Source organism: Lithobates pipiens, unplaced genomic scaffold, assembly GCF_037356315.1.
Source record: "Lithobates pipiens isolate NorthernLeopardFrog02 unplaced genomic scaffold, aLitPip1_a1.2 Scaffold_8, whole genome shotgun sequence".
NCBI classification, from domain to species: domain Eukaryota; kingdom Metazoa; phylum Chordata; class Amphibia; order Anura; family Ranidae; genus Lithobates; species Lithobates pipiens.
In genome coordinates this window covers 313912587-313939831 of record NW_027507903.1, presented here as the reverse complement: position 1 = coordinate 313939831, position 27245 = coordinate 313912587, and the positions used below count along the sequence as shown (strand labels likewise).

Sequence of the window (27245 nt, the reverse complement as noted above, 5' to 3'; positions counted from 1 at the left end):
TATCTCAATTGTGTATTTCGTTGCTAGCCTAGAGTTTGTATGTAAATTCAAATTTTTGCAGTAGTGTAGCTTTAAATGAGAGTTCTATGAAACACTCACATACACCCTTTTCTTTCTAAGCAATTTAAAATGCAAGTGGGAACAGAAACAGATGTCAAGTGACTATTATTTGGTAATGAGATTGATTTGGTTGCGATTCAGCCAGCTTAGTGCTTTTATACCTTTAATTGCTGCAAACGTTAAAAGTTCACTGCATTGCATAAAGGTTTATGTGATACAATAATAATGAAATAACAAAGGTATTAATTCACAAAGGTGTTTGGCCTGCCTCTATCTGCTTAAATGGAGTCTGCTCTTTTGTTCTCTCCCCTGTTAAGTTTCTTTTTTTTTTTCTAAAATGCAGCTTTACACTGATCTTTATTTTATATACTAAAAGCATATGAGTAAAAAAAATCCTAACTGAAGTAAAAACACATGGTACCGGAGAAGGAGGCCATACAAACCATCTTAACAGTCATAGGAACCACAGATATACTGAAAATGGCAATAGAGGAGATTTTAAGAGTTGGCTATTCAGAAATGAATAATTAATGCAGAAAAATGGAACTGAAAATTTTAGCAAGGGAGATCAATGGAGCAGTCTAGCATACTGAGAAGAGCATTCAAGAAAATAGCAGCTGTCTGAAATAAATCTTATGTTCTTTTTTACGATAGAAAGAAGAGTGACAAATAGATTTTTATGAAAGTGGAGGAGCCAAGAAGCAGTTTGGAGATTTTGGATGAGTTCTTGAATGTAGGTGAGGCATGAGCTATGAAGTGGTATGAAGACATAGGGGGCTATTTACTAAAGGCAAATCCTCTTTGCACTGAAAGTGCACTTGGAAGTAAAGTCGCTGTAGATCCGAGGGGGGACATGCAAGGAAAATACAAAACAGCATTTTAGCTTGCACATGATTGGATGATAAAATCAGCAGAGCTTCCACTCATTTCAGATCTACCCCTTAGATTTAGAGCAATTACACTTCCAAGTGCACTCACAGTGCAAAGTGTATTTACCTTTCGTAAATAACCCCCATAGTAACGTGTACTTTTTTTTTTTACTGATAAAAACTCCATTGATCAGATTGTGTCTTCTTACAATCGCCATATAGGGCCAGGGCTGTATCTGCCTGTTTTTGAACAAGTCTATTTCAGCGATTGCCATCTTACTGCAAAAGTTATGCACATGCAATTATTTTTTTCCATATCACCCCCTTTAGGGTATATGGCATATTTCTGGCTCTTTCTTGAATCCAAATGGTTAATGTTATATGCACCACATAATCAGATCTCTGTGGGACTGTCACAAGATTTCACCTAAATTCTGGCGTCTAGCGGTTCCAGCCTGGAGTCCCATTGTCCAGTGCTGGAGCGAGCATGTAACAGGTCCAGGCCACAGAGTAACTAAACAAACGACTGCCCTGCCCCACATAGTGACTGAATTACTTATTGCTCCAAAGAGACTGAGGGGCAGTTGGTCAGCCAATCACTCTGTGGGAAGGGTCACTGATGTAAGGGAGGAGTGGGTATACCAAGGTAAGAGATGACACTGATGTAAAAGCACGATATGTGGGGCACGCTATGTGTACTGCAGGCCACTATCTCCCACGTGTCGCTCATTCTTAAGCAAGTTGGGAGTATGACAATGTGTATGCATATATTAATGCTTTAGCAATTCATACTATATATTGGCTTTAAATGGATGGTGTTTAATGTGGTTCTAAAGTCAAAATATTTTTTTATACCTCAATGCATTCTCTGCAAGAAGAAAAACTCCCCACTACCTACCCTACCCCTCCCCCCGCCACCTTATCTCTAAACACCTATATGACCTTTCTCACTGGTCCAGCACCTTCCCCACTACAGCGTGCTCTCCTCTCTTCCTGGTCTGACAGGAGACACCAAGGGCAGCAGGAACCATAGGCAATCGATTGGTCATGGCAAACATACCAAGGATGGTGGCACAGATCGCATTGATGCACACAGGGGAGTATCATGAAATGAGTGGGCCTGCGTGCAAGCTAAAAAGTGGGCCTTAGGCAGAGAAAAAAAAAGTGTTGCACCACGGCAAATAAGGGGTGTGGCTTAAATTGCACTAAAATGTTGGGCTTGGCTAAAAGGGGTGTGGTTTAAGAGAGTGAGATGACTTTCATAGTGCAGAATTCAGTAATGTTAAATGAATGTACAGTGCAGAGTGTATGGTGGTGGGTAGTATGTGCAGGGAGAGGGGTATGAAGTTGTGTAGTATGTGCAGGGAGAGGAGTGAGGTGTGTTTGATGGTGGGTAGTATGTGCAGGAGAGGAGTGCTGTGTGTATGGTGGTATTATGTGCAGGAGAGGAGTGCCGAGTGTATGGAGGTAGGTAATATGTGAAGGAAAGGAGTGGGGTGTAGTTAGTGGTGGGTATTATGTGTAGGGAGAGGAGTATGGTGTGTTTGGTGGTGGGTAGTATGTGCAGGAGAGGAGTGCAGCGTGTATGAAGGTGGGTAATATGTGCAGGAAAGGAGTGTGGTGTAGTTAGTGGTGGGTATTATGTGCAGGAGAGGAGTGGGGTGTGTTTGGTGGTGGGTAGTATGTGCAGGAGAGGAGTGGGGTGTGTTTGGTGGTGGGTAGTATGTGCAGGAGAGGAGTGGGGTGTGTTTGGTGGTGGGTAGTATGTGCAGGAGAGGAGTGGGGTGTGTTTGGTGGTGGGTAGTATGTGCAGGGAGAGAAGTGGAGTGTGTTTGGTGGTGGGTAGTATGTGCAGGAGAGGAGTGCTGCGTGGTTGGGGCAGTGGACAGTGTAGGCGGGGTGGGGGTGTCAGTAGTTTTTTTTATTTACCTTTTTTACAATTATATTCTTTATAATTTTTTTTACAATTTTTATTTTTAAATACTTTTTGGAATTTTATTTTTATTAGCCTTTTTGGTGGTCTTTGGTTAGAGATCAGGGGTCTAAACAGCTCCGGTGTAGTGTCAAATACTGTCCACCATCGGATAGTGTCTGCCCTGTACTGCGCTTGCGCAGTATGGAGGACAATAATACGCCGATGGTCTCCAAAGATGAACGGCGCCTGCACCGCGAGTCCAGGTTCAAGCCCCACCATCCAAGTGGACATAGAGTTAGAATAAAAAATAGCCGAGCGAAGCGAGGTGAGCCCGCGAGAGTCCCTGTTACTATGAGCTACCGTATGTCCACTTGGATGGTGGGGCTTGCACCTGGACTCAGTGCGCAGGCGCCGTTCTTCTTCGAAGACTTTCGGAGTCTCCTTCTCCTCCATACTGCGCAAGTGCTGCGCCTGCTCAGTACGGGCCGGACAGTTTTTGACAGAACACTGGCATTGAAGAGGAATGGAGAGGAGACAGCGGCTCCTGTCCATTCATAAACTGAAGCAGAGTTACACACAGGTTACTCTGCTCAGTTATTACAGGACACAGAGAGAGTTTGGTAGCGATTGCTCTCAATGTCCAATTCAGACAAGGAATGGGCCAGTAAATTACCGGCTGTGGAGGAGGAGGACACAGTGGGCCGAGGAGAAGGGGGGGGGGGTCAAAGAAGAACACAGCGCCTGGGGGAGGACACAGGGAGCATGGGAGGAGGAGGACAAGGAGAACAGCCAAAAAAGTATATAGTGGCAGTGTTTTAATGTAAAAAGAAGATTTATAAGCTGTGGGCACTGTGGGGGACTAGATGAACTATTTTCATATTACTGGATTTAGCAACACTTTAAATGTGTCCCTAGGGAGTGCTTTCTAACTGTGTGTGGGAAGACAGAGATCCATGTTCCTGCTTAGCAGAAAGACCAGATCTCAGTCTTCCCTACTAACAGAACAGTGATCCGCCTTGTTCACATAGGCAGACCGCTGTTCTGCCTCTCCCGGGAACAATTGGCGGGTCCTGGCTGATCTTAGGTCCGCCGGACCCACTGATTGCCTCCTGCTGTGTCCAATTACAGAGAGAGCTGGTCGCTGCCACAAATGCGTGCTGAAAACCTGGAAGAGCGAACACACCTACAGGTATGTGATTTCACGGAGGAGAGCCACTGCCCTGCAGTACATGGGGTGGTCAGCAAGTGGTTAAAATGAACAGAAGCTTCTGTTGGACCGGCCACCATACACACGGGCCGAATGGTTTCTATTGATAATCGGCCCATGTACACAAGGCTTTATTGTCCAGTCTTGGCAAGCCTCAGTGCTAGGATGAATTGGCTCTTGTGGGCATGAGCATGTGGGATACGTAATTGGGGGGGGGGGGGGGGGGGTAAATATTTTATTGTGTCTTGTCGATAGGTGATGTTTTCCTGCATTGGGAGTAGCAAACACTGCTTGCCTGATGACATGAGCCCTATTTCTGCTTTAGCCAACGCCATGTAATTACTGAATAGGAGTCACGATTAAATCCTTGTTCTACCCCTCATAAGGGCAATACCAATCTACTTTGGTAATAATTGCTTCCTATATCTATATAGGGGCTTTAGGCATTGATCACATTACATTTAAAATTTTTGGATCAGGGATGTTGATGCTTGTACTAACAAAGAGTATTTGCTTTAAATGTATTAGATATATGTATACCTTTTGGTGTACAACCAGCCTAAGTTTAGCTCCAGTGTCATACAGCTGTTCCTACTATATAAGCCTACCCCCGCCCTTTTTTTTTTTTCCTTCTTTAAATTATACAGTATTAGAGTACTGCTTCATACATTGTTCAGTATTACATGGGGTAACTGGATCTTTGTACTTACCTGTAAAATGTATTTCTTGAAGTACATCACGACATACAGAGCCGCCATATTATTCATTACTTATAGGGTTATACATCCTATGCGTAAGGAATAATATAGTGACATGAAGGCCCCGAGTACAGTCCCCTCAAGGCTCTGCCGAGGCATCAACAGATTGGGTAGCTGCATGAAGAGCAGAAGTAGCCGTGGTGCAGGAGGCTGCTTGATATAATTACCATCTTGGAATATCATCACCCATAGAAAGATGCCTCAATAGAAGAAGTTGCAGATCTCTCAGTAGAGAAGAGGTCAATCACCTGTGGCCACTAGCCAAAAAAAACACTAAGGCCGCGTACACACGCGCGGACTGTTCGCCCAACTTTGTCCGTCCAACAGTTTCGGCAAACAGTCCGCTCAAAATTAGCATGGACGGACATGCCCACACACGACGAACGAACAGTTTGCTGAAACCGTGCGCGATGACGTGAACGGCACGTACGACGGGACGAAAAATACGACGTCCTATACACTGCATTATAGCTTTCGGCGTGAAAATCCTTTCTGAGCATGCGCGCAACTTTGTTTGACGAACAAGCCTACACACGGGCGGACTGTTCGCTCAAACAAGGTTTCAGCGGACAGTTTTTCGGAATTTCCGAAAAACCTTGTCCGTCCAACTGTCCGCTGAAACTGTCCGCTGAAAGCCCACACACGAGCGGACTGTCCGCCCAAACACTGTTCAGCGGACAAAGTTGGGCGAACAGTCCGCGCGTGTGTACGCGGCCTAAGGCTAGCTGGGAGTAAGAGGGGTAAATAGGTAATGACCCTGCAGCTTGCTTTTTGTTGTCAGTGTCCAATCAGCTAAAGGTAGCTGCATATAACTCAGTTGTAATGATTACAGTGTGTGCCCTGCGCTTTACAACTAGGAAACTACTTTAATTACTGTCAACCATGTACAGTAAGAATACTCAGATAAATGCCAGTGAATTAGCTGCTGCAAAAATGCAATTTTGTGCTTTTGTAAACCAGGATACCTTATTTCTTCTAAAAGGTTATTATATGTACTAAATACGCAGCAGAGTGGCACCAACCCAACACATTGATGAGCCTCTCAGCAGAAGAGGGCAACAGTTTTGCACTTAAATGAGACCAGGGACTCTTCAACTACCTTTTAGGCTGGTTCACACCTATGTGCTTTGCAGAAATGCACACTACAATCCATCTAACATGATTCCTACGAGTCACATTCACATCTCTGCATTTTCAACCAAGTGGGTTTTTTGGAAACGGTCAGGGACTTTTTTTTGCCTGCAGCAGGTTGTGCTTTTTGGTTCTATAGACTTCAATGGAAAAGCATAATAAACCCAGTGCTTGTGTATTTGATGCGTTTCCACTGCATTGTTTTGCTGGTTTCTCCTGCATGACAACAGACGCCTCCCAAAACGCATGAAAAACACATGTGAAAAAATGCTAAATGCATTAACCGCATCCTGCAGATTTGTGAACCTAGCCTAAGAATAGATTCCCACCAGAGTCGTCCCACTGCAAGACAAAGCAAACTACCTTGTCTCCAGTGAGGTTGGTTCACACCATTGTACTGCGGTTTGCATTGGAAAAAAGTACTGTGTGCGTGGTACTTTATTCCAGCACAGTGCAGTCAAAGCACCCTAGCTGCCTCTAGAACTCTATGAATGTCTGTGTGACATGTCCATAAAGTTGGTTCATAAAAGGAGAAAAAAAAAACTAAGAAAAAAGCGACCAGTGCAATGAGCCAGGATCTGGCACCACAACACACACCAGTTGCTGCCTTGTAACACACAGATTGTAGGTACACAACAGGCGATTTCAATTTAAACGTAGTCAGGAAGCAGCTACACTTTTTGGATGCATGTACTTCCTAATCATTACCGAAATAGATAGTTAGTTTCTGACAATACACTTGGCCTGAAGTGGGAGGTGAAGCGATGTTCAAATTAAGGAGCCAATCAAATGGGTGACACCCTGGCTCACTGAGCCAAAACTCCCTTTTGAGGAGTTAAAGTGGTTGTAAGTCTCAGACATGAAATATGAAAATATCCCTTTATAGTGTTTACTTGTCTCAATCCAGAGCTCAAAGTGTAATTTCTGTCCACTGCCTCATTCCTTGGCAGGAGTCACTTTTCCTGCCACCAAGAGAAAAAAAAAGGTGACAGTGGAGATAGCTTCAGTACACAATCTACGCTTGATAACCTCAGCTCCTAAATACTGGTGAAGTGGGGTGTGTTCCTTCCATCCAATCAGTTCTCAGCTCTCCTCCTTGAGCTCTGCATAATGAAACTTCAGCTCCTGGCCCCCTGCTATCTGAAAGCTCAAACATGCTGTATTAATTCTGGACTTTGACCGGCTGTAGGGAAGAGAAAATTGTAGATAAACAAGTACAGCTTATGTAGAAGGATTTGTTTAATCTCTGTATCATCTGAGGCCAGTCACTTCACTGAGTATATGGAAGTGTTTACAACCACCTGGATAAAATAAATTCACTGCCAGACCCTCCGTTTCATGCAGCCATAACACACTGTGTAAGTGTTTTTTTATTTTTTTAAACAATACCGCTAAATACAATTTTTCTGATATCTTCAGACCAGTCACATGACTCCCAACCACGCTCCTACTCCAATCCACAGGCTACAGCAGGAGGGGCTGAGACCTCCCTCTGACATCAACTAGGGAGGTCACGTGACTACTGTGCTGGATGCTGTAGCCCTTAGGTGGAAAGGCGAGCGGCCGGGAGTCACAGGACCAGACTGAAGAAATCTGGAAAAAAGGTATTTAGACGTGGTAGATTGCATCTCCTTGCCTATAGGGGTTGTAGGGACGCCCAGATACACTGACAGATCTGGAGGAGACCTGCATGGCACCAGCAATCTTCTGATCGCTGGTGTAATGCTTTTACAGGCTCCAATAAATAAAAGGCACATTTTTTTACCTTCGAAAAGTTGTGCATTTGTTATTTTTTTTCTAAAAAGTGAATGTATCCTTTAAAGAAATATATAATATTTGGGGGCTCTATTTAATTTTCTAGTAAAAAAGATTGTTACATGTGAACAAAAAGTGCCATGAAATACCCGATCTTCAAATGGCTATTCAACGGGCCTGTGTATGTTCAATATCACAGGCTCTTAGATTAATTGACCCATATACAAAGAAATGGGTCCAATGAAGCTTATTATCCAAACAGTCTCAACGTGACTTCTAGTTGTTTTCTTTATAACACACGTTCACAAAAAAGAGGAACTCATATTGTAGTACCGTCAAATCACATAGAAAATATTCTCTCAAAATAGCCTAACGTGTATGTGATAACATGTCATTTAACACTGTTCACATTTCTCCATTCCCCTACTGTGTGTACCCTTACCAAAAACACAAATTTCCAATTGCACATCAATTCACAACAGCGTGGTGCTTCAACAATGCTCCTCTAAATCTTGCCAGCCTCCTCAAACAAATTTTTTGTACGAAACAAAGCAAAAAAAAAAAAAAAGTTGTGCAATATGCTCACACCAATAATTAATTATATGTAATTGAGCTCACATTAATTAGTGCTCAAATTTGTGCAAACCCAATTTTCCCTTGCTCCCTCACATCAATTAATCTTTATCAAAGGCTCTTTGATAAAAATCAATGACCAAACTTGTTAGGAGGTGATGCAAGACTGGAACCAGAAATGCCCATTCTGCCATCTTGAAAATTGGGAGTTTGTACCTACCTGCCAATGTAAGCAATCCTAAATAAATTATTTTTAAATGGGATTTTCTGCACCATTTGGCTTTCCTTCTTCCTACATATCCTTAGGCCTGGTTCACATCTATTGCAGATTCCATGTTGTAGTTTGCGTATTCTGGGTGCATTTAACGTTTCTTCCAATACACGTTTTTGATCCATTAAAGTCTATGGAACCAAAACCAGAAAAAAGTCCCTGGCCCTTTCAATAAAATGCATAAATGTGAACGTGACCCATAGGAAACCATGTCAAATGGACTGTAGTGTGTTTCTGCAAAACTGAAAACGCACTAAAAAATGCATAGGTGTGAACCAGGCCTTATTGTTACCTACCATGGGGAAGTGATCTGCCTGTAATACAGGACATTTTGAGTAAATCCACCTAACCCTGTGTCTTAGGCTGTATTCACACCCATGCATTTTTTTTGCTTTTTGCATTTTGCAGATTTGCTCTACAGAACATGTTAAATGGACTGCTGTGCAAATCTGAAAAATGCAAAAAGCACCAAAACTGCCTAGGTGTGAATCCAGCCTTAGGGGGCAAGTCTGGTATTTCAGCACTACATTAATGTGAGCGCATTACACCACTGTTTTGTAAAAAAAAAAAAATTGCTCAATGAGACTGGCAAGATTTATAGGAGCATCTTTGGAGCACCACGCTGTTGTGATTGATGTGCGATTGGAAATTTGTGTTTTCAGTAAGGATACACACAATAGGGGAACAGAGAATGCACACAGGCATGCGATGTAAAAATGAAAGGTTATCACATACACGTGAGCATATTTTGAGAGGAGTACATTAGACGAGTTTTTTCTTTTTTGAAAATGTGTGAGGATGTATGTAGGAAACAACTCGAGAAGTCACGTAGAGATCGTTTGGACTTGCTGCACTTGAATGGAAAAAAAAATGATTAAACGTATAGCCAGCTTATTATTAGGGCTACACTGAAGATTTTATTCTCTTACAACCGTTTGCTGGCATTCACCTGGATGGGCTGGACCTTCACAGGAGTTGTTTAGTAGCTCAGTCTTGCTACTAAAATTAATGAATTAATTTATAGGTGTAGCAGATGATTGCTAAATTAATGGAACATGTTACACAAAAGAGCAAGCAAGAATGATCAGTTAAGCACAAATGGAGGACTGTGTGATCATGCAGGACTCACAAATGTGTAACTTGCCCCAAAGGAAGCCTTTTATTTACTGATCATTTGATACATCAAATAATTAACGCACTAACAGTTTTATAGGCAGGACCGAGCTACTACAAATCCCTTGTGTGGCTCTAGTTTATCCAGATAAATGGCAGTAAATAGTGAATAGTAATGAGCTATGACTAAGCACAGTGTTCGGTGTGAAACATGTCAGCGGCTGTGCAGTTAGTCCATTTACCAGCCTAGATGCTATGATTTTAATTATATTTTTGAAATAAAGTTGAATAATTTGGAGTGCGGCTATCCAGCTACATCTTTTCTACTTCAGTTCCTGTTGCAAACAGAGCCAGCACCCTGTGGGACTTTGGAGACAGCTGTTTTGGGAGAAGTCATTACCTTAGAGCGGTAATTCTTTGTAAATGGCAGTAAATAGTTTTATATCTTTAACCACTTCACCCCCTTCCTGCCCAAGCCAATTTTCAGTGCTGTCGCTATTTGAATAACGATTGCGCGGTCATGCTACACTGTACCCAAATTAAATATTTATAATTTTTCCCCCACAAATAGAGCTTTCTTTTGATCGTATTTGATCATCTCTGCATTTTTTATTTTTTGCGCTATAAACAAAAGAAGAGCAACAAGTTTGAAAAAAAAAAAATTTTTTTTTACTTCTTGCTATAATAAATATTCCAAATTTTTTTTTTTATTTCTTTCCTCAGTATAGGCCAATATGTATTCTTCTACATATTTATTTTATTTTTTTTTACCAAAATTGCAATAAGCTTATATTTATTGGTTTGTGCAAAAGTTATAGCGTCTACAAAATAGGGGATATTTTTATCGCATTTTTATTATTACTTTTTTTACTAGTAATTTGCGGCGATCTGCGATTTTTATCATGACTGTGACATTGCGGCAGACAAATTGGACACTTGACACCATTCACATTTATACCGCGATCAGTGCTATACAAATGCATTGATTACTGTATAAATGTCACTGGCAGTGAAGGAGTTAACAGTAGGGGGCAGTGAATGGGTTAACTGTGTTGCCTAGGGAGCGATTATAACTGTAGGGGGCGGGGACTCAAAGGGGAGGAGACCGATCGGCGTTCCTCTGTAATGGGAACACACCATTGGTCTCCTCTCACCTGACAGGACGTGGATCTGTGTGTTTACACACACAGATCCACAGTCCTGCTCGATTAATTCAGACATCGTGGCCGTCGGGCACGCGCATCGGCTCCTGAGTGATGCGCTGGGGGGGGTGTGCACACCCCCAGAGGGCCAGGAAACCCATGATAAAAAAAAAAAAAAAGACAGGTATTCCAATATCTCTATTCCAATAACTTTATACAAAACTATTAAAAAAGTGCTGACTTTAAGTTTACTTCAAAGCTTATTTAAATGTTCATTTTGATAGTTTCCCACATATAGGTCTAAAAATTAATATGCCTCTTAAACAGGCCATACACTATAAAAGCATTCCTAGTTGATGCTCAGGGTGGTCACATTGCAATTTAGACTCAGATTTAGACAAATTTGCTGAAAGACCCTGGTGTCTATACCAAAGATTGGTATGCATTCTTGCAGAACTTTGCCCTATCTGTACAACAAAATGCACTCAGGACTATTGGCATTTAAACTTATGGACCCAATGGTGATCATGAAATTCGACACGTCACATGCTTTGTTGCATCTCATTAAAGCTTTTGTTACACTTTACCATGTCCCTCACTAACACGTGAGGCCGCTGGATGTGCTGAATAAACTATGTAGCTGCAGCTACATTACATCATACCACACTGGGTTTCCAGGTGCGAGCCGAGACCTCCTGTCTCATACCTGGAACGCAATGGAGTCTATTTGAGCAGCACTCAGCCATTCATAGAAAGCGATGTATTCTAGCAATGAGTAAGAAAGGCAGGGTGATGTAACCACCTCTGGCTCAGCCAATCAGAGGAAGCTTTGTATTCATTGCTAGAATACATTACCTTCTATGAATGGCTGAGCACAGCTCAGATAGGGTTTGCGTGCCGGGTATGGGACAGGGAGGTCTCGGCTCGAACCTTGAATACAGTGCTGTATGTAGCCTCAGCCACATAGTTTGCACAGCACATTCAGCGGTCTTACATGGTTTGGGCTAGCTTGGCTCAAACGAACTACCGTATATACTCGAGTATAAGCCGAGATTTTCAGCCTCTTTTTTGAGGCTGAAAGTGCCCCCTCGGCTTATACTCGAGTCACCGCTGTCTGACTGCTCGATCAGCGTATCGAGCAGACAGACGGCGGACATTAAAATTCAAAAGCCGCGCCTCCTTCTCCGCCTCCGCCTGTGATAGGCGGAACACTGAATTTCCCAGCAGTCAGTGTTCCGCCTATCACGGACATCCGTTCATTCTCATACTACGGACGAGTATGAGAGGATGTCCGTGATAGGCGGAACACAGGCTGCTGGGAAATTGAGTGTTCCGCCTATCACAGGCGGAGGACGGAGGCGCGGCTTTTGAATTGTAGAATGGCCGCCGAGAAGAGCGGCGATCCATCGGCACGACACGGGACGGAGGAGGCACGGGACGGAGGAGGCACGGGACAGAGGAGGCACGGGACAGAGGAGGCACGGGACAGAGGAGGCTCGGGACGACGGCGGCTCGGGACGGAGGCTTGGGACACAGGTAGGCTGGACACACACACAAGGCTGCACGGACACACACACACACACACACACACAGGGATGGATGGATGGATGGATACACACACACACACACACAGGGATGGATGGATGGATGGATGGATACACACACACACACACACACACACACAGGGATGGATGGATGGATGAATACACACACACACACACAGGGATGGATGGATGGATGGATACACACACAGGGATGGATGGACGGACACACACACAGGGATGGATGGATGGATGGATGGACACACACACAGGGATGGATGGACGGACACACACACAGGGATGGACGGACACACAGGGATGGACAGCCATGTCTCACCCTCGGCTTATACACGAGTCAATAAGTTTTCCAGTTTTTTGGGGGTAAATTGGGGGCCTCGGCTTATATTCGGGTCGGCCTATACTCGAGTATATACGGTATGTAAAGTGTAACCAAAGCTGAAGTTCAGCCTTAAAGATCTGCTTGTATATGATTAGCATTACTGCAGAAAACCCACATATAGAAATAAATAAAAACTGACAAACTTGTTGTTTCAAATTTTCATTGTTTTGTTTCTTTTTTTAAAAGTGCAATGCTAAATACTCCACTTACAGTCCAAACCTTTATAGAACAGATAAAAAAAGATAGTTTTCCTGATGTTATAAAAAGTCTTTCAGCATTAAGAAATACAACTTGATTCCCCCCATGACTTCAGAGGAAGGCCCGGCTCTTCCTTCTTCAGTCAGGTGTCCACTGAACCCGCTACAAAGTCCTGTGCTGCCAAAGAGGCCTGCAATGTCATTCATTGCTCTGACAGCTCAGGACTCAATATCTAGTGGAAGATAATAAAAAAAAAAAAAAGAAAGAAAGAAAGAAAAAAAAAAAAAAAAAAGTAAGTTACAGGCTGCGTACAAACATAGCAAGGAGTGACTTGAGTAAAGAGAAGGACGGTGTGCATGTCTGAGATGGTCAATTCTCTACCGGTGTAGGATGTGGAACAGGCTGGCTCACTATAACTTGTACTACATAGTCCTTGGGAATCTTCAACTCCTCCAGTCTCATTTTGTCTGTCAGTGGCCGCCCAGAAAAGAACCATCGCTGACTGGCAGGTTCAACCCCTTCGACAGTGTGGAGGCGCCGCTTCATGTGATATACAGTGTCCGTGCTGCGCACCAAAAGCCTAAGGTCCTTTCCTGTGGAGAGGCGAAGTCGCAGCTGGCATTCATGCCCAGAGTTTGGAGGTGGCTCAGGTATGTCCAAAGTTTCAGTATCGCTCTTCTCCTCAATCATATTAATGGGAGGGGCAAGGCAGTAAACAGGTAGCTGGTAGCGATTTCCCAGTTCATCATAGCACTCAGTAAGGGCACCTTAGAAAGAAGGAATAAGTACACATTTGTTAGAAAAGTTATTATATACCCATTATAGACAGTAAAACACAATGTAGAAACTAGGTCCCAAGACATGACTTGAAAATCTTCTCATTTTAAACGCTGTAGTTAACTACATATCAAATACAAGAATCAGGCCCCTTTCACACTAAAAATAGCACCTGTATTGTGCCTGAAAAAAAAACGGGCCCTTTCACTCCGGCTTTCACACTGGAGCGGTGCGCTAGCAGGACGGTAAAAAAGTCCTGCTAGCAGCATCTTTGGAGCGGTGTATTCACCGCTCCTACCCATTGAAATCAATGGGGCAGCGCGGCTATACTGCCGGCAAAGCGCTGCTTTGCGGGTGGTTTTAACCCTTTTTCAGCCGCTAGTGGGGCGGTTTTAACCACCACTAGAATACCGCTGCTAAAATGACGGTAACCGCTGATGCCACTCCCGTCCCAATGTGAAAGGGGCCTCAGTTTTAGCCATGATTGTCTGCAAACTTTTTTTTTAAATGTATAACTGTTTACCTTATAAACAGGCACAAACTATGCCACTGGTTTTGCACACACTTAGCCCAAGTAGTAATTATAAAGCCATTCTGGAATCCCAAGACACATCTCTACAATGTCACATAGACCTTCCAATCTAGGGACTCTCAATAGTTCAGAACACGCCAACACAATAATATAACACGTGCCTAAATGAATTCAAGAACAAGGAAAAAAAAAAAAAAGTACAGCCATACACTGCATGTCTCCAGAAACAAAATAACTCAGAATGAAAGGGTACTCGGAAGAAATTTCCTCCAGAAAACACTGTTTGAAGTCTTTTATGATCGGTAAGGAGGTAAGGACATGTTCAGCTTCACATGTGAAAATGATGGGATTCAGTCGCAAAAGCTGCTGCCTGCCAAAATGTCATGTGACATTGCCCTATGGCTGAAGGTTAGATAGGAGATCTCCTAACATTGGAAATTTGTGAACATGTGCTCTGAGCTGATAATCACTATGCCAGGATATTGTAAAAGGCAAAGGCAACAGCTCTGTCCTTGTCAGATGATGGCAATCTCTAATGCTATGGAAACATCGAATCACATGTGTAACCAGAATTCATTTGTCAGGTTTTATTTCTTGACAAACCTTTTAGATCATAAGATATTAATCCCAGATATATGGTTGTGACAACACTTAATTCCTAAATGTAGATCTCAATTTGACAAAAAGCTTGTGGACTGTAACCCTACGCTCAAACTCTGTTGGAAACAGTTGTTGTCATACCATATTTTAACTGCAGAGGGAGCAGGAGATCACAGCATCCTATTCTGGATGAGAATTTCTAGTAGCTACTGGACTGTTATTCTGGCACATGGTTCTCAGCTGGTCCTGGTCCTCATTAAAAATGTAAGAGTATTTTTTTTTTTTACTGGCGTCAGCTGGCACTCCTTCATGCTGTTTGAGCATGACACCAAGATATGTAAGAGCTGAGTTTGCGGTGCATCCTCTGTGCGTGTCCATTGACCTCATTCTACATAACGGTAATTAGCCATAATGATTCTGGTAATCACATCTCCTGGGATTTGTAACACAACACCTAAGATAGGAAAACACTTAACATAAAAAGGCCACTTGCAAACTGCAGCTTGAAAAAGATCAGTACAGCTTTTTTTTTACTGATCTAAAATACAGCTCTTTAATTGTAATGTGCCTATGCACACAGGTGTGTAAACAAGCACTGTGTATTCTTCAGAAGATAAAAAAAACTAATTTATGCCACTCAATGCAAGTGGCGGGGGGCGGGGGGGGGGGCATGTGACCCTGTTTGGAGATTATTTTTCACTTCCTGTCCTCATGACAATGCTTGCAATAAGGGGAATCTCTCCAACATGGGCAGAATGGCAATAAACACACTTTTTATAGAAGGCTAGAACCTCTGTTAGCTTATTACTGTTGAAGGCAATTCCCCCACCAGAACACAGGTAGTAACGCCTGATCCAATTGATCCCTACTCTATGCAAAACACTGTTTCGGTTCAAATAAATTTACTGTGTTCCAGCAGGGAAGATTGTATTATAGCCATGTTTTCCATTTAGAAACCTAGCTCGGGTGTCAGTGAGTGGGCTGCTGCTTCTCATCCATAGATTTAGCATTTTACTTTATTTAAATTAGCTGATTGCGATTTCCAAACATATTTAGGGATCACGTCTATGAGCGTTGTTTCCCTGCATTTGATATGCATTTAGAATGCACGCCCAATGCATGTCAGCAAAATCCCGCTGACATTAAATCGAGTAGTACAAATGGCTGTCTGACTTGAATGACATCTTATACTAACCTGTTCTGTGTAATGGTTTTGCACAGAGCTGCCCCAATCCTCCTCTTCTGGGTTCCCTTGGCGCACCAGGCTCCACCTTCATATGGGGGCACTCGTGCCCAGAATTTGATTGACAGCAGGAAGAAGAATGAGCCACTGCTCTTGAGCACAGTGCTAGATCAAATTCAGGCTCAGGTAAGTATAAGAGGGGCTGGCTGGGATCCTGCAGCACAGAAGGGTTTTTACCTTAAAATGCATAGAATGCATTAAGGTAAAAACCCTTAAGCCTTTGGAACTCCTTTAAAGTGGTTGTAAACAAATTTTGGGAAAAAAAAAAAAAACTAACACCTACAAGACAAAGGCATACTAGCTCATTATGTAATACTCACCTGAGATTAAAGCCCTCACTGCGGTGCCTGTACACAGCACTGGCTGGCGACATCAGTCCCAGGGGTTACTTCTGGGTATCGCGGCTCTGGCCAATCACAGCGTGCGTGGGAGCCGCCAGTAATGGCACACTGACGCATCGCCACATACGTACCATTGCTTCAGTGCGCATGTGCCAATGACATTGGCACATGCAAATACAGGAGATATCCTGGGTAGCTACAAGTACTGTAAGCCTTATTATAGGCTTACCTGTAGCAAAAAGTGGTCTGTAAGGGTTTACAACCACTTTAAGTCTGTTACACAGAGTGATCTTTGGACATTAACATAGGGAAATTATCCTTTGGTAATTATCCTTTGGTAAGATATGGGAGTTCCCACATTCATTAATATTTATAGCTGCTTAAAAGTATGCTGAGCATTTAATACCATTTTAATCAGATATGTTTTTTTTTCTAATAGCCTCTACTGCAAATAGGTTTCCTGTCCCAGAAAAATGTCAAGCTGGCACCAACATTAAAGCCAAACTCAAAAAAACAAAAAAAAACAAAAACAAAACAAAAACAAAACAAAACAAAAAACCTTTTTCAATTTAAATATATTCATTAATTGCCACTTAGGATGTAAATCCACTTTGAATGCACCAAATTCCTTTGCAAGCCCTGAGATTACCTTGTAAAAGGCATGACAACCTCATCACTGTGCGGTTTATAGACTGTGTAGAAAGCAGAGCTGTGGGATGGACCCAGCAGACCTCATCCACTAAAGACAACCTGCAGGAAACTACAGAAGGGGCGGAGACAAGACCAGTCACCCTGCACAAGCAGAGAGGGCAGAAAGTAACTAGTCTTTATTACAGGAAGATCCAGAACAAAAAGAAATGTTTTACAACACTAGATTCCTGCAAAGATTGGGAAGAATTACAAAACACCCAAATATCAGCAAGAATACACATGCCTTTTGTACGTATACAATATCTGCTTATTCACCATGAGTGTTCAGGTTTTAAGATGGATGCACACTTTTTTTTTTTTCCATTCAACCAGCAGGCTGAAAAAAAAAAAATAAAATATGGAGGACACTGCAGGCTTGTCTGCTGAACTGGACACATTTTAATCCATGTGTACCCATCTTAAGAGAAATGAGCATATACCATCATAAAAATAAAAAAAGCGAACCTGGATAGTAGGGTTATATGATTTTCAATGGTATAGCTCACATCAGTGCGGTAAGTTCCAGGGAAAAAAAAGAAAAAGCAGACCCATATTGCATTTTTACTGTACTGGAACGCACGGGAATGCTCATGCCCTCATTTGAGGTGAAGAAAAAAAAAAGGGGGGGAAATAAATGCACAGCATAAAAAAACTATTTACAGAAACGCATCCGGACTGAGTTTCTATGGTGTGACCTGGCCTTAAAAATGGATGCTACATTGCAGAACAACAAAGTTTCTTTGTGGCTGCAGAGTAGTCCAGTTTCCTGCTCTGACACTTTACTGACCCCATGAAACTCTGTAAACAGTAGTATGGGGAGGAATGGCTGCCTGTGGCCACACAGATGTGATTTCAGGAAATTCCTTTCAAAACTTTTTTCTTATTTAGGCAAAAGTGGAGGGTGGTGAGAACACCACTTTCTGTGGAAGTGAGGGAAAATTTCAAGTGCATTTAGGCAGAACATCCCCTCACTTCCCGTCCTGACATTTTCGTCACTGGGAAAGCACGCGAGTGGAAAATCTTAAACTGGCCACAAACCACAAAAGTCGAAAAAGGAGGTTCTAATCTACTATAGTTACATTTAAAAAAAAAAAAAAAAGACTGGATTGAAGCGTTCGTGCTCTAATATGCTAATGCCAACAGAATAGAAAAACAGAAGTCAGAGACTAGCTGATACAACTACATTAGTCAGGGGTGTCCAAACTTTTTTCAAAGAGGGCCAGATCTGATGAAGTGAACATGTGTGAGGGCCGACCATCTTGCCTGACATTCTTTGAACCATTAAAATTGGGTCTAAGTGTGTTTGTTTGAGCACCAATACACTGCCCAACAAGAATTCTTTGTAGCTGTGAGTGAAGAAATGAGCTCGGGCGTGTTATTTGGATATACTGTATTTATTGGCGTATAACACGCACCTTTACTTTAAGAGGGAAGTTTCAGAAAAGAGACCTACATTTTAAATAAAAGAACTGTGAAGCAAAATAAGCGTCAGTGCTCATCTAAAGCACCCACCAGTGCCTGGAATGCAGCCTGATTGGTGCCCATCTATCTGCAGCCTTGGAGGGGATAGGGAGGGGGCAAAAGGACAAACGCCAAAGATTACATACAGGAAACACTCCTGTTTTCTCTGCAACCTCTTTAATACAAAGCCCTGCCTCCTATGATGGACAGAATAGTCATCCAATGGCAGCGCAGGAGACAGTCCCCCCCCCTTCCTCCCTGTCTGCATGAGAACGTTTCCTCCTCTCCCCACTCCTCCACCCTCTTTTCCACTGCATAATGCATCCCATTTCAATGTATGTAATGCAGATATGCAGCCATTACCAAAAACTGTATGGGTTCGTTAGAAATGAAAAGGCTAAATACCATTTCTGACACCGCAGCCATGCAGTCATGTGATCCCTGTGCTGGCCATTCTCAATCTATGGAGAGAAGCAAAAGGGGCGGAGATTCCCCTCTGCTGGCTGGTGTTGCAGGGAAATCTTGGCCCCTCCCACTTCTCTCTGTAGATCGATGACGGCCAGCACAGGGGATCACGTGACCGTTCAGCTGCAGTGTAAAACAGTATTTATCCTTTTCAATTCTAACAAGAACAGTAATATCTGCATTACATGCATGTAAAGTGACTTTACAAACACTTTAACCACTTGCTTACTGGGCACTTAAACCCCCCTCCTACCCAGACCAATTTTTAGCTTTCAGCGCTGACGCACTTTGAATGACAATTGTGCAGTCATGCTACACTGTACTCAAATTACATTTTTAGAATTCTTTTCACACAAATGGAGTTTTCTTTTGGTGGTATTTAATCACCACACAACAAAAAAAAGCCCCCAAAAAAAAAAGATATTCGCTGATGAGGCTGCACTGATGGGCACAGATAAGGAGACATTGATGGGAGGCACTGGTAGGTGGAATTGATAGGCAGCAATGGTGAGGCACTGATTGGTGACATTTATAGGTCACACTGTGGGCACTGATGGTGGCTGCCTCTGCAGAGGCTCTCCTCAATCGGGACCGATGTCCTTCTCACAGCCATTGGTGATGAGCTTTTTTTTTCTCACGCTGCCAACGTGAGGAGAATAAATAGCCGATTACCGGCTCTGTTTACATCACATTATCAGCTATCATTGGCTGACATCTGATCACGTGGTAAGGGGTCCGGATTAGGGATGCACCGAAATTTCGGCCGCCGAAACATATCGGCCGAAAATGGCCCTTTCGCCAAAAAGCCGAAAGAGAATTTCTGCCGATACTGGTGCCGAAAATGGGGCGGGGCTTGCAGGGATTGGCCCCGCCCCCGGTGCCACCCATCACGGGGGTGTCACTCTGTCTTTAGCTCTCCTCCTCCCCTCCCTCCTCACCTATGCTGCAGTCAGCCTGTGGGGTCTCGCTCTAAAGTCCCCCTCTGCACAGCGGTGGCTGCATATGTCTCCTCAGCCGATGTGTAAATCGGCTGTGCAGGAGCTGGGCACGATGTTTACTATGAAAGTGAAACCAAAGGAGAGGCGTCTAGCAGTGTGTGCTGTGCTCTCTGCCTCCCCCTAGAGTGCAGTACCCAGCATGGAGATTAATGTACAGAGCTGCAGCTGCCAATTAAAAAAAAAAGACTGTGTGTGTATATATATATATATATATATATATATATATATATATATATATATATATATATATATATAATGTGTGTGTGATATGTGTGCATGTTTATATGTATGTGTATGTGTGTTAAGTGTGCATGTTTATATGTATGTGTATGTGTGTTAAGTGTGTTAAGTGTGTTAAGTGTGTGTGTGTGCGTTTTTATATGTGTATGTTTATATGCACTGTTGAGGCAAAGGCAGGCTACATGGCGGGCACTGGTAGGCTGCTGCGCACAGTGAGGCTGCATTGATCTCCTGTAGCATGCCTGCAGTCTCTGACCAGCTCCTGTAGCACGCCTGCAGTCTATGGCCATCGCCTGTACCATGTCACCAGTCTCTGACCACCTCCTGTACCATGTCCCCAGTCTCTGACCACCTCCTGTACCATGTCCCCAGTCTCTGACCACCTCCTGTACCATGTCCCCAGTCTCTGACCACCTCCTGTACCATGTCCCCAGTCTCTGACCACCTCCTGTATAAAAATATTTTTTAAAAACAGTCATTTTCGGTATCGGTGCTGTTTCGGTATCGGTTTCGGTTTTTGGCCTAGTATATTTTTCACTTTTGGTATAGGTTTTGGCACCAAAAAACCCATTCGGTGCATCCCTAGTCCGGATCATTGACTTGCTGACCACAGAGTGCGCCGTACGTGCCCTGCAGCAGGGCGTTCGAGCATGGGAGGGGGGGAGCGGACATACGCGCTGTAGCCGTCTTTCGTCTATAGTGCGAATGGGAGGTGGTTAATATACCCCCCAGCTAGAGTCAGATTGCCAGACACACACACACACCATAGTGTGAAGGCGCTACAACTTTTCCGCAAACCAAAGAATATACAATTACTGGAATTTTTTTCTTACAAAAAGACATGTAGCAGAATACATTCTGGCCTAAATTCATGAAGAAATTAGATTTTTTAAAGGATAGGTTTTATAGCAGAAAGTAAAAAATACAGTTTTTTTTCCCCCCAAAATTTAAAAATTTTCTTCATTTATTTAATAAACTTGAAAACCCAGTGGTGTTAAAATACCACAGCAAGAAAGCTCAATTTGTGTAGAAAAAAATATATAAATTTAATTTGTATACATGGTTGCATGACCACACATTTGCCAGTAGTGCAGTGCCGAATAGCAAAAAATGGCCTGGTCATTAAGGGGTAAAAACCTTCTGGAGGGCAAGTGGTAAAATGGATATTAAAGGCAACACACTGTTAAATTATCTGAAACATATTCATATAACTGCTGCCACCTTCTGTTAGTATGCCAGTTGTTTACAGAAGGATCTGATCACATCCTAGACTTTCTTTAGCCGGCATGCATTATTCAGGGCACAGTGTACGTGCACCCCACAGGCTGCCAACACTAATGTAGCACTTAGGTTCCACGTTATGTTTGAATTTGAGAAAATGATTCAAAAACGTCTGCTTCAGCTGTTGTACAAATACATTAAAATGCCTCAAATTTGATTCTAAAATTCATGGAATGGATTGATGCCCCAAAGTTCTTTCGGGATCATAATGAAGTCCCTACCAGTTACCTGGATACTCAAACTTTTTTTTCACATGATACAGATAAAAATGAGGAATTGTGTGACTTTATACAAGCAAAAGCTATTACAAAACATGCATACAACTTTGTAATGTAAAGGGTTACAAACCTACAACCCTGTATTCACTATAGCTGGTCTCCCACAGTACACAGAACATGGGAATGCAATCATATTAGTAAATATAAACTGCTAAATACCTTTTCACATCAGCAGTATATAGCAGTCTTGTGACATCTATCCGTGTCTAGTTAAAGCTTGTAGGAGGAGTTTTTATTGCTCTGACTGTCCTATGAGGCTGCAGGACCCCTCATCCTCTGAACAGTGCGATTGGCCCTGTGCTGGTCACATGCACCCTCAAAAAAAAAAAAAAAAAAACTCTAGGCAAACACCAAGCATATTGTCTCAAAAGGCTCTGTCTTATCGGGAGATGGATTGGAGACAGTGGAAGAAGGGGCGGATCAAAGAAGACAGTATCCAGCAGGTTTTTTTTTTTTACTACACAATGCACAGGATTCTACAGTGAGTATAACAAGCATGCTTTACTGCATATACAGATGGATTTTACTGTTGTGGGTTTAAGAACACTTTAAAGAAATCCAGGCATGGTACATTTTTACATATTTTTATATACCTGGCTGATGCCCCTGGAAGCTAAGAACCAATGAAATGGACACTGCTATTCCAGTGATCTGCACTTGCTTCCAGGTCTCAAACTGAATGGCCAGCTTAATACATTGTGAATACAGGACGTGGGCTGCTTTGCATGGGCGCTATTCAGAGAATGCTCTGCATTTTCTGAATAAAATGATTAGACAAGGTAATAAGGTGGGGTGGTGACGTCACGCTCTCCACCTCGTCCAATCAGATTGCTTTCTCTGAAAGGTGGCCGTGCTGAGTGGCTGACTGGTTCTATTTACACTGCATGAGGCTGGGACCTGAAAGCAAATGGAAATGACTGAAGTAGAAGTCTGCATCAGTGATTTCCAGCTTCCAGGGCCAGTGGTCAGGTATGTCATATACATAGTTATATTGGTCTGCGCTAAAAATGTACCATGCCTGGAATTCTTCTTTAGGCCCGATTCACACCTATGCATTTTTAGTGCTTTTTGCATTTTGCAGATTTTCACTACAGTCCATTTAACATGATTTCCTATGGAACACGTTCTGTAGTGCAAACATGCAAAATGCAAAAAGCACTAAAAATGCGTAGGTGTGAATCAAGCCTTAAAGAGCATTCTATGGCAAAATTGTCTTAACTAAAATACAATGGGGAAATTATATATTATATATTTTTAGCCTGTTCCCATTAATCTGAACCGTGAAGTTTATAAGCTTACATTTTGAAGAATCCCACACATTTACTTCCTTGAATTATTTGACACATATTGACTATGCCCTGTTGGACACTGCTGTGTCATACATTTCACAGAGCCTGCCTGCTGAACTACAGAGGTGCTGAGAGAAGGAGCTTCAGGAGGCGGAGTCAGTACAGGAATCACAGCTCGCAGGCAGCAAGGTACTATGGGATATTTAATTAAAAATAGAGGAGAAGCTGTGAAGCATTCAGGGAATCCAGGAAATGGGAGAAAGAGATGGCCAGCAGACAGGCAGAACTCAACATGAAAGGAAATTTAACCACTTACTGGACTTTGAGTGGAGATCTCTTTTCAGCTGGCGATTCCCTGCACTGTAAGAACAATCATAGCGGCTGTTCAGCCACTTGATTGTTTTTACAGGGGGCGGGATGGGACGTCCCCCAGGAGTCTCTATGACCTTTGGAGAACCAGGTGAGACGCTATGACCATCACGTTCGGGCCGGCAGATGTAAATTCTGACATGTACTCGGCCGCAAAAGCAGAGATCTTTTTTTTTTTCTTGATCTCAGTCTTTCCTGCCTAGAGGAAGATGTATAAGACCCAACCCCACATCTCTCCATAAAGAGGACCTGCCCCTGCCCTATTTCTAATATAAACGGGATGTTTACATTCCTTGTAATAGGAATAAAAGTGATCAAAAAACTTTTTTTTAAAAGGGAAAGAGTAAAAATAAAAAACAAGAAAGAAAAAATATTGTAAGCGCCCCCATACGTATGTTGTGAATGCATACACATGTCGCATCCACATATGTAAATTAAACCACACATGTGAGGTTTTGCTGCGAATGTTAGAGCGAGAGCAACAATTCTAGCCCCCCTCTAACGCTAAACTGGTAACCTATAAAAAGTTTTAATGCATCGCCTATGGAGATTTTTAAGTATCGAAGTTTGGTGCCATTCCACGAGTGTGCACAATTTTAAAGCATGATCTGTTAGGTATCTATGGACAGAAAAGATCCTCAGGTGGAATTTCATAGGGTAAATAAAACAGATAAAGAGTTTAAAAGATATAATGGTATTTTATTAACATATAAATGACATTGGACAAAAAAAAAAACTTATAAACATCATAAATACACAGTTGTTGAGTATCACAGCATGAAAGACAACAGGAATAACTATTTGTCAACTGTCTAGAACAGTGATGGTGAACCTTGACACCCCAGATGTTTTGGAACTACATTTCCCATGATGCTCCACTACACTACAGAGTGCATGAGCATTATTGGAAATTTAGTGCCAAAACATCTGAGGTGCCAAGGTTCACCATCACTGGTCTAAAAGGTATAAGGACAGGAGAAGTCCCAGGGACTGCTTTTATGATGTTTATATGTTTTTTTGTCTAATGTAATTTATATGTTAATAAAATACCATTATAAAACTTTTAAAATCATTATCTGTATCTTTGCCCTATAAAATCTCACCTGAGGATCTTTTCGGGATGTGGGCATGATCGTTTTCCCACGCAACAGCAATTTACTGTTATCTATCTATTTACTCGGTGTAACATCATCTTTCACATTATATATAAAAAATAAAAAAAATTGGGCTAACTTTTTTTTTTAATTCATGAAAGTTTTTCAAAAAACTAAAAAATGTGTTTGAAAAATTGCTGTGCAAATACCGTTCGACATAAATAGTTGCAATGACTGCCATTTTATTCCCTAGGGTCTTTGCTAACAAAACATATGTTTGAGGGTTCCGAGTAATTTTATAGAAAACAAAATAAAGGTTTTTACATGTCGGAGAGGAGTGCCAGAATAAGCCAATTATGGAAGTGGTTACATAAGCAAATATTGGATTATCAAAAATAACTATTGCTTGTATTGCTATGAAGATGTTATAAAATTAAAGTGTATGCAGTGACCAAAGAACTTCCTTTAACAGCTTTGCAACGTTTTACCTGATGGATATTGGCTTCAAAATTTGCATGGTGAAAGGTATGTTTCAAAGTATCTAGAGCAGTGACAACCAGCTACACAAATCTTGGCTACAGCTATAGAAACAATGATAATGAAAGGAGTAAACTTGGCACATTAGTCCTAGGATGTATCGTACATAAATTGAACGTCACACAGGAGAAGCATTTGCAAAATTCTTAAACAGTCTCCAGTATCAAAATCATTTATACGCAATCATAAGAATCCCTACTTCATACTTTGCCCTCACAGCATTTTCAGCAGGTATACAATCTGTTACAGAACATGATGGTATGCTGACTACCAACAACTAAATCACGTTCTCAAGCATTTTCTCTAGAATGGTACCATCACCAAGTACAAGAGGAAATTAGTTCACAGCACGAGTCCCTAGACAGAAATACTTGATATATTGATGTGTTCTATAAACCACCCAATCACCTGCTATTTGCTTTACACGCTTATGTTAAAGCAGTGATTGTTTTTTTCAGTGGCTGAGTTTCATTGCTGATCATCTGTCAAATATCTGCACTAAGTAGCAACATGAGGGCTAAAAGAAAAACTGCACAACTCCAAGATCCTAAAACAGCCTCTTGAGAAGCACACTTCTGGGTGCAGGTCACAAGGGCTCATCTAGCTCAACACATACAGAAAAATGTAAGGAAGAGGCCACACTCAATGGGTATTCCACTGGGAAGTGGTTTGTGTATAGCTGGCTGATAACACAGTCCCTGCCCTTGAGTCACACCCAACTGACATGTTTCATCCCTCCTACGGCTTAATAATTAAGTCCTGGGAGGGGCGAAACACATCAGGAGGGCAAAGCCTAAGTTCCGTTTCACACAGGGGCAACCAGACTTACAGAGTGACTATGCAAGGCGATCTGCACACGATTTCAGCGGCAGCTTGCAAAATGACTTCTGTATAGAAGTCAACGCAAGTCGCCCTGAAGTCATCCCAAAGGAACCTATTATTTTTTTAAGTTGGAATGGCTCCTATTAGAATGGTTTCATAGTACAGAATGGAGTGTGACTTGTTAGGCAGCTAAGTCGCCCGTGTGAACCAGCACTTAGGGTGTGGATCAGGTCAACAGCCAGCTATACACAAATGTATTCATTGGGATTTCCGTGGGGCGTGGCCTCGTTCTTGGATTCGGCTATAAAGGGGTCTAGTTATATTTCTTTCAGGCCAAGCCAATTCTGGCATTCCTCTCCATGTAAAAATATTTTTTTTGCTAGAAAATTACTCAGAACCCCAAATATTATATATGAGATTTTAGGCGAGGCCCTAGGGAATAAAATGGTGGTTGTTGCAATTTTCTATGTCACATTGTATTTGGGCAGCAATTTTTCAAACGCGATTTTTTTTTTATGAAAAAAATTAAAAATAAAAAACACTAAAGTTAACCCAATTCTTTTGTATAATGTAAAAGATGATGTTATGCAGAGTAAATATATGCCCAACATGTCATGGTTTAAAATTGCACACACTCGTGCAATAGCACCAAACTTTGATACTTTCCCATAGGCCATGTTTTAAAAATGTTTATAGGTTACCAGTTTAGAGTTACAGAGACGGTCTTGTTCTAGAATTATTGTTCACTTGAACATTCATGGTGATACCTCACACGTGTGATTTGAACGCGGTTTACATATACGTTTGTTTCGGCTTGCTAGCACGTGGGGACAGGGGTGCTTTAAAAAAATAAAAATAAAGAAAAGAAATGTAAAAAACTTATTTTATTTTTACACTTTTCCTTAAAAAAATATTTTGATCACTTATTCCTATTACAAGGAATGTAACTCCTTGCAACAGGAATTGGGTCCTCTTTACAGAGAGATCTGGGGATCTCTATATGCTGGATAGCCTGGAGATGGTCCTGGGTCAGCTCTATGGTAAACAGTCGCTGCTAGCTAAGTCATGCTCCAGTTCCCCGATTGAACGAGAGAGCCAGGAGAAGCACCTGAGGGTGCAGGGGCAACATCCCCTCCTGCAAAAGCAATCAAGCGGCTAAAACAGCCACTATGTTTTGTGTGAGGGAATTGCTAGTAGAAATAAAAAACAAAAAAAACTTTGGATAATGTATCAGGCAGATATAAACCCTTAACCCTAGGTGGACGACATATGACGTCCTGGAGTTTAACCACTTA

The 27245-nt window shown here is 42.1% G+C and overlaps 1 protein-coding gene across 1 annotated transcript in view; it reads right to left on the bottom strand.

The window, feature by feature from the left end:
- Window positions 1–13186: 13186 nt before the first annotated feature.
- UBTD2 (ubiquitin domain containing 2) overlaps window positions 13187–27245 on the bottom strand; it is a 155426-nt gene continuing 141367 nt past the window's right edge. The window contains exon 3 of the mRNA XM_077472769.1: window positions 13187–13700. Within this exon, the coding sequence (XP_077328895.1) occupies window positions 13303–13700 (398 nt within the window). The 3' untranslated portion in view covers window positions 13187–13302. The remainder of the gene's footprint in view (window positions 13701–27245) is intronic.